Source organism: Aspergillus homomorphus, assembly GCF_003184865.1.
Source record: "Aspergillus homomorphus CBS 101889 unplaced genomic scaffold BO97scaffold_81, whole genome shotgun sequence".
Lineage (NCBI taxonomy): Eukaryota > Fungi > Ascomycota > Eurotiomycetes > Eurotiales > Aspergillaceae > Aspergillus > Aspergillus homomorphus.
In genome coordinates, this window is record NW_020291967.1 from 57,714 (window position 1) to 66,458 (window position 8,745).

General features: G+C 41.9%; 2 protein-coding genes across 2 annotated transcripts, besides 1 other annotated feature; both read left to right on the top strand.

The window, feature by feature from the left end:
* Positions 1–1,097: 1,097 nt before the first annotated feature.
* On the top strand, positions 1,098–1,448 carry BO97DRAFT_429825 (uncharacterized protein; the record flags this gene model as incomplete). The annotated part of the gene is made up of 1 exon (XM_025697395.1): positions 1,098–1,448. The coding sequence occupies one exon, from the start codon at positions 1,098–1,100 to the stop codon at positions 1,446–1,448; it is 351 nt and encodes a 116-aa protein (XP_025546072.1).
* Positions 1,449–2,662: 1,214 nt separating this feature from the next.
* Positions 2,663–2,992: a sequence feature (Protein overlapping with rRNA (BO97DRAFT_357695, RAL06919.1) was converted to a misc_feature.).
* A 1,857-nt stretch (positions 2,993–4,849) lies between these two features.
* BO97DRAFT_409365 (uncharacterized protein) lies at positions 4,850–6,261 on the top strand. Its single transcript, XM_025696050.1, has one exon. It carries the CDS (start codon positions 4,906–4,908, stop codon positions 5,998–6,000), a length of 1,095 nt encoding a protein of 364 aa, XP_025546074.1. The 5' UTR covers positions 4,850–4,905; the 3' UTR covers positions 6,001–6,261.
* The last annotated feature ends 2,484 nt before the right edge of the window (positions 6,262–8,745 follow it).

Sequence of the window (8,745 nt, forward strand, 5' to 3'; positions counted from 1 at the left end):
TCGCTCTTAAGTCGGCCGCTTCTGGATCCAAATACAGTGATCTTTTTCGGCCCGAGGTGGTTGGTCTCGGTCATCTCGGGAGACGACATGGCGATGCGGATGAGTGCAATGAAGAAGGAGAAAAGTTGATAAAAGAATTGAGGTCGGAAATTGCTTGCTGTATAACTCTGGTTCGACACGGTAAAATCGTCTTGTATTGTTTAGCTGCTTCAGCTCTATATAGATGGGCCCGGGACGCAAGGGGCAGCTTGGTTCTTAGGCTACAGCCCCCGGGGTGCCTGTTCTGTGGTACATTAACTGAGAGCTTCTTTGCCTAAGGAGCATTACAGCCATTGCTGCCTAGGAAGGAGCAGGCTTATAGGCCACGGTCATAGGGCTGGGGAGTTACGATTCATGGCCTGATTTTTTAAATAGTTAAAGATCACGAAATTGTCTCTGACCTTGGGGATAATTGGCTTTGAGGAACCGGGCAGAGTGAAGAGAATGGATCTTGGTTTCTCTGGGGCGAGAGCCTTATTTCACCAATTGTGACCTGAAATGAAATCTGATGGCTCCATTCATTGAGCAATCGACAAGGACACAGCATTGTGGTTCCAACCAGAGTATTCGATCTGATATGCGTGTACTGTAATAGTATTGACGGCACTTTCCTCGATCGAGCACCATGATACATGATAAAAAAGTGCAATGGTATACAAAGAAAATTAGTTTGTCCCTAGGAGGGCAGTCTATCCTATTTGATCTTCGTCATTCTCATTCAAATTTATCGACTAAAGCTTTCCGCCCCCCGTCCGAAATCACGTTACAGGCGAGTTACCCGGAATGATCTCAATCCCCTCGCACGATGACCAAGATGTCCAGAAGTCTGTTCAAGGTCTAGTTCCCATCTACTGTTTCCGAGGAAGAGTGGGACGGATCCCACGGGATCTCTGATAGATTCGAGACCGAACGGGTGCGATGGGCGACAGAAAGAGGGCTGCGACCAGAGCCCGAGTAAAGCCGCTGGTGCGCAGGTTGAAACCTTCACTACCGCGGTATATTCAAGAAACGTTCGAGGAGGACCCGGAGTGGTAGACAGCAGTTCTATACTCATATACATGTTATCTGAGGAACACGGGGTACGAGTCGCGGTTGAGCGAGTTCTGGGCGTGCGTGGCCCCGGAGCCGTTAATGATTGGAGGTTCGCAAAGGACGTCGTGTGCGAGATCTTGATACAGCTGCGGATTGACAGATCTTCAACGCGTACTTTGAGATTCGGGATATTGAAGAAGCATGTTAAGCTCGTTCTGGCGTATTGGGCAATGTCTATCCCGCCACGCCCGGATAGCAATAGCCCTTTAGCTATTCCACCGCGGAACGAGAACTCCTCGGCCTCCATCTCCAGCTTGGATCTCATCAACAAGGTCATCAGCCTTCGGTCTAGAGATCTGAGCGTGGACAACCCCTAGGCCACAGGTGAGGAGCTTGGAAAGGATATTGAATCCTGAGTACAGCGTGTGAGGACTCCTGACATGATGAAAACGAAGTGCCTGGGATTTCGGATCGGTTCAGTGAGATTCCATTTCGAGGCCGTGGATTTTGAAGTTAATAGGCATTGTGGATAAGAACAAGATGGATGTAGGCGATTAGTGTCAGTGTGCAGCCCCAAACTTCTAAGGATGATAGAATTGGTATCAGATACGCATAATTGATAATTTCTCTGGCAAAGGCTAAGATGATTAATGTGTTTGGGTCAAATTCACAGAGTCAAGAAAAGACCACAGGCGTATATAGCGAGTGATACCTCCCTCCCGACCGCAGTCATGCAGTAAAGATACTGCCATATCCAACGGGGAAGGATATCCAACCCCGACCGATCAGCCTTGTTGCTTTCTTCGAACCCCGCGACCAGCCTCCCCGTCAGCCTCGATCTCAACGAGCCAATCCAGATACTCCGGTTGCGGCCCCAGGGGTTCCGGGCGGCACCACCACAATCGCCATTTTGTGGGTAGGCTTTGTAGGGAAAAAGTAACCAGGACGCGTGTTTCGCTTCCTTCCAGCCTTGCATGGTCATGATTATCATGATGGGGATGGAAGGGTTGAAGGATGGCCGATCCTCGCCGCGCGTAGCACCGAATTCTCTTCCTAAGTAGCGGTGTCTACCTCTAGGTTAGGGTTTTTGAGCGAGCGGGTGGCCCTCCTTGTCACAGTAAACCTGCTCCTTCACACCATCCATCTTCTCTGGCTCGTGGAGGTCATCCCCTATCGAGATATGGGCATGCACCGAGCTATGGAGTCAAGGTCGCTGATTCTTGCGCAATTGATAACTGTAGTTGTACATCTTGGTAACAGTTAGTTGTTGTTGTTCTTTTTACTTTGTTTGCCTTCTTTGCCAGTAACCGGGTTAACCTTAATTGGCAGACAAGAATAGATTCTGAGACGTTATATAACCTTGCTCTTGTTAGCGAATTTCTCCGAACTAAGCGGAGATATTTGCGGTGGTTTGCTGCTGCACTGTGTTGTAATTTGACCATGGTGCCTATTCAAGCATGGACGATGATTCCCAACAGAACGCATCAAGGATCTACTTATTGGCTGTGTATGGCTCAAGAAAGACAAGCAGAGATTAAGAAAACAGAACTTATAAAGTAACAACTACTTTAGAGATTACAGCATTACTTGTTTATATGATTATAAGATGAACTGTATAATTAATGCCCTGCGACACCACTGGAGAAGGGTTAAGTAGACGGCAGATGTCATCCGACCCGCACCACATAGGCGACTTGAATGGGAAGAGGGTAAGGTAGTATGGATTAAGGATCTTCCCTGGATTGGGAATACTGATACAAGTCATAAAAACAAAAACATACAACAGAAGGGATTCGCTGGTGGTCACCCACCCAACTACTAACCTCCCGGCGTGTGGCTTAAGTACGGCTGAGCGGACGGGAAGCCCTGTTTTCCACACCCTGTGGTCGTATGTACTAGATGTTAGAGTACTGCTTATCATATTGCGTTACAACAAATGTTGCTTAGTAGCTTTGGCCACAATTCCCAGCCGTGAGACACTATTACATCCCGGAGTCTCTACTTCTACCATGCTCTCTTTCTAGGAGTCAGAGCCTCTTTGGTTCATATCATACTTTTCTTCTGATTACCCTAAAGTGGCATCTAATCCCTCATGTCGAGTCAGACTATCGCAATCGTCCTCAGTGATCGGTATTCTACCGACAGATTAACACTGTTGTGTCACGACAGCATCATGACCTCGCTTTCTTTTCCAGCAGCCAAGACGGGGAGCAGCTCTCTGAGGTGTAGTCTCTACATGTGCTACAACAGCTTGCCCGCCGGGGGCAATTCCGCCAGCAGATTTTCTACCAGCTGGGACTGTCAACACCCACTGATCGCTCAGGCTCCTGCGATAACAGTTATAATCACAGTAGGCAGTGAAAGTTACTCAACAGACTTACTTGTTGCGTTCGATACACCACCACTAGTGAAGCTTTTACCCTCTTAACAGAAATAAAGAACAGTAGTCAAGCCACATCCATTACTTACAAATATAGAACCCCGTCGTAAGAACGAAAGTTCGTTCCCCCGATTAGAACAGTCCGCTTAGTCCTAGTCGGTGTTCAGGATTATCTTTGAATTACTACATATTTAAAAAGAGTGATCATCGCTTCCTGTTTCTTGGAGGAATATATAGTAATTACACCTTCTCGCTATTCCAGCTTCAAGTCTCCCAGTCAGCACTTCTGAGCATGATCCACTCTCTTCCAGGAACTTCTTCTAGGTCTCCGGGAATGTTAGAAAAATCTTACTTCCTTCCATAGTCTACGCCTCGTCATTATTGGAACATCCTTCTCCCCTTCGTTTCTTCTTACCCTCTCCGTTTCTTCGCAGCAGTATTCTCTTTCTTCTCTTTTCTACTCTATGTGTTGTGAAGCAGCTTCCTAGGACTCCACCTGTTCGAAACCTTTCTTCTGTCTGTGCCCCCCGAGGATATGGTAAGACTAGTAGAACTCTTGGTATCTACTGAGAATGAATTTCCCTCTTAAAGTCTCTATGTCCGACTACAGCACGATAGACGAATAACCCATTCTGCATCTTATTGATGAGGTCCTCTTCGATGGTGGACAGCAAAATTATGATGTTTTGTGCTGCCAGACAACCAGCTGCAAACCGCACAGCTTGAAGGACGGCTGCCGTGGGAGTTTGTGACCAGCAAGCCGACCAACACCTCTAACTCTACCATAAGTATTCTGTGGCTCGGATGGTCTACAGCTTTGTCCTTTACTGATGTACCCTTAAAGCTGTAGCTTACAAAAAATATATTCATCCTGCAGTCAGCCGTATCTGGTAAATAGTGTTAGTATAATAAAGATAAAAGAGGACTACGTAGGCGGTATTCTATGTTAAGTCAGTTACACAAGTTCTCTGCACAAAAGAACATAAAGTAAATGTTTTTAAGATATACCTGATCGTGGTAGGATCCTAGTAGATGGAGAGGAGAACTTCTGACACCTGTTTTCAAGCTTGTCTCTGAACTATATAGCCAAATCATTTCACGCATGAAAAATCCTTGTTATTGAGTCTGTGATTTATGAATTGCGGGAATAATAAGCGTAGGATTGCAGCATCGGGGCGGCCGCCACATCCCACCTTGGAGGATGGTATACAACAAGTAAAAATTACTGATATTACCTCAATGGGATCTAAGGAGAGCTACCTAGATTTGTTCCTAGGCTATGTTTTCCTGGAACTAGATATAGACCATTACTGCATGATGCCGTCATTTACCGCGGGGTGGCGAAGACGGACCTTTAGGCTCCCAGTGAGACTTAGACCAGGAAAATGACCCCAACTCCTCCACTTCGAGCACGCAGACACCAGCCAAAATAGACTACACTGCAACAACAGATGATGTCCATCTACACCACAATTGCAACCAGCAAGGAGCGGCACGGCGAAATCCAGACCGCCCTCGCCGCCGTTGAGAGCAGCCCGGAAACGCTACAGTCGCACAAATCCTACCTGTCGGACCTCCGCCGCGCGCTGGCTGAGACCAACCAGCAGCTGGAACAACTCCGGCAGATCACCCAGGTGGAGCGTGCGCTGCACGAGAAGTACCGCGACAGCACGGTGCGTCGCCTGCTTTACCGCGCGACGGGCAAGCGGGGGGATTTCGAGGCCAAGGCCGACCAGGAGATGCGCGACTATTACGCCGCGCTGGCGAAGGAGAATCGCGCGCAGGCGCAGCGGGAGATGCTCGAGGCACAGCTTGTGGATGCGGTGACGAAAGAGCACGAACTCCAAGCCGCATGTGCGGCGAGGGGCAGGCTGCATGAGGAGCTCGACGCCATCTATCGCACGATTTTCGAGGGGCGGACGGAAGATTTCCCGGAGGAGGATGCGCAGGAAGAGGTCACTCTGTTGGCACGGCGGGAGTATGGGCAGCGGAGGCAGCGTTGGAGTGATGTCCGCCAGGCGGCGCAGTGTCTGGCGAGAGCGCAGCTAACGATGCGGGAGGCCATGTTCCATCTGGTCGAGAGTCTGCGTCAGTCGGAGAGGGATCTGTGGGGATTCGGAGGAACTTTGATCGACTGGCGGCAAAAGAACTGTCTGTCCCGCGCACAGCAGAAGGTGAGCCAGACGCAGATGCTGGTGGCACAGGCGACGCGGCTGGACTCGAACGTGCAGTCACTCCCGGCCATGGGTTTGGTTCAACGAGACTGGGTTGGGGGAATGCTCTGCGATACTTTCTTATTCCACCTCAACTTCTTAGATCTGATGCAACAATCTGTCCTGGAGTTGAACCGCGCGGAGGAGGCTCTGGCAGCCGAAGTACGGCGGATTCAGTCTCGTGAGACAGGCATGCAGGCGCAGGTGGAAGAGGCGCGAGTGACCTTCGAAACTGCACAGCAAGGCCTTCGCCAGATCCGATACGAGGTATTCATGAAAGCCGCCGACCCCCCGCCGCCCTACACCGATCAACCGTCAGTGGGAATCAACGCTTGACGGGAATCGACGTTCAAGGCTTTTTGGTGGCTTTGCTGGCGGGGCAAGAGGTGATGTAATTCCAGACGGACTTAATACTTTGATGATTATGTGCTCCTACCGGGTTAGAAATAAAGATAACAGGCAGGTCAGGGAAAAGTGTATCATCGAGTGCTGTGAGCGTGGCGGCAGAAGAGTCGTTTAATCTGCCTCCATTAAAAAGTAAGGCAAAGAGGGCCATTTTCAGTCCATTTCTTCCCTCATGCAACTTTCTGGCCACTTCCGCCTTCATTTGAAGATATCATGGACCTCATGATAGGGCGTGGATTTACCTGAAATCATATAGCTACTACTGTTGAAAGACAGTTTCTCCGAGAGCCTTTTTATCCTCCATATCTTTCTTTCTTTGTAAAAGGTCTGTATACAGTGCTTAACTATTTTTACTGATAGATCTTTGACTATACCAGCCTCTTCTTCTACTTTTCAGGTCTTAATCCAGCTAACTGAACCCATATTATAATGAAGTAGCATGCGTAGAATAAATACCTAATAGAGAAGAATTCAGAAAGTCTATATTTATATACCTAATCTCTGTCTTAGGGCAGTCCTCTGCTTATTAGCTTAGTTTAATTAATTACTTGTATAAAAGGACTGGTAAAAGGGCTGGAAGAAGTAAAGCTATAATTTAGAATATTAGATTATACTCTGTATTCTCTACTATAAAGAAGAATCTGTTAGATATTTTAATATATTATAATAAAGAGTTTATCTTTTTTAGGAGATAATTTATAAAAGAATCCTTATCTTTATAAAATATTAATTATTATAATATTTTTCTTGATATTAGTTTACCAGATTAATATATATTATATTATTAAAATATTTAATTAAATATTTGCTTTGCTTATCTTACTAATTATAATTTGATTTATTTAGATATATAAGTAAATAGATTTTAATATTTTAATCTAATTACCAGGTTATAATACACCCAAGGTAAGATTAAGATTAAGGTATATTTATTAGGTTAAGCTACTTTATTTACTATAATATACTTTATAAGTAGATTAGCTACTTAAGTAGACTAGCTATCTGTATTAGTCAGATTAAAAGATATAAGTTAGTTAATTTATATACTAATATTTAATCTAGTTATAATAACTACTTTATACTATTATATAAAGAATCTTGATAGCTAAGCTTAATCTTAAATATTCTAAAATTCTTAATAATTATACTATAGATCTATTCTAGGTAATATATATTATATTTCTTAATACCTTTACTTATCTGGAATATAAAATAAAGAAAGAATAAAATCCTATACTAATAAGAATCCTGAAAATAGGAAAGAAAGAGAAAGGAAAATCTAGAGAACTATTCTCCTAATTATATATATATATCTACAGAATACCTAAAATATCCAGCTTCTGTTATATAGATCTTATTAGTCTAGAAGCCTAATATAGAACTTATATCTAAAATTATAGTTTTTTATATATAAAAATAGATATATTCTAAATCAAGATATTATTTTTTATTAAGTCAAGATTTTAACTAGATAGGCTGCTTTTTTTATTAAGATAACTAGACTAAAACTACAGCTAGTTTATATAAAAAAAGATTAAGACTAGTATACTTAGATATCCAGTTATTTATAAATAATATTATTCTACTTTATATTAACCAGCTCTCCGAGGTAGATTCTTTTTCTAAAGAAAATATCTAGATATTTTATATCTAGTATAAGTATAGGACAGATTACAGGCCTTTATATAATTAAATTATATTTCTTAAGCAAGATATTAAATCACAGGTAGCCGTGAATAATATCTATTCTACTAAAAAAAGTTATCAAGAGTTATATATCTAGGTATCTATAACTCTTCTTAGTATACTTTTATCTAGCTAATATTCTTTTCTGTATATTTTTCCAATAGTTTCTTTTCTAGACTAGATTTCCTGTATTTTACTAATTCTTCCTTATCTAACTTCTCCAGTTTCTATTTAATATTAACTAAATAAATAATTCCTCTGTATATATTATTATCTAGTATACTTAGGATTAAATCTAAGACTTCTTGGTTTATTATAATAAAAAAGTAGTATCTGCTATTTTTTAAACACTATAAGTAACTGGGATTAATTTCTTATTTCTCTTTTACTATAGTTATAGCTTACTTATTAAATTTATTATATAGCAAGACTACTATTATATTCTTAAAAAATTAATCTTCTAAGACTATTAGAGTAAATCTAGTAAGAAGATCTAAACCGTTATAATATTAAAGATATTTTTTGATATATTTATAAAACTAGATTATTAATTTCTCCTAGTCAGAGTTACTTTAATATATACATTAATAGATAATAAAACCCTATATTTTAAAACTATCTTTATCCAGAAGTCTCTCCAGCTTATTAGTATCATTTATCCTGTTCTTAATCTTAGGAATATATTTAGAGGGGTCCTGTTATAAAATTATTTATATTAAGAATAGGGTAGACAGGATAAAAGATAGTATAATATATATAAAGCAGATCTAGGGAGTAGAAAGGTAAATAAGATAATATAAACTAAGAAAGCTGGATTTATTATTAAAGTATAGATAATAGAGAATACTTCTTATAATTATAAATACAAAATATCCGGGTTGATAGTTATATTACTGGGTAATAAAAAAGCAGAAAGAGTTATTAGAGAAAAGTAGATAAATAAGCTAAAGACTATACTATAATAATAGGAGGTTTAATTATATTTAAATC

What these genes read in the sequence shown, in the direction of transcription:
- BO97DRAFT_409365 (XM_025696050.1), top strand. Translation starts at nt 4,906, where the DNA reads ATGTCCATCTACACCACAATTGCAACCAGCAAGGAGCGGCACGGCGAA.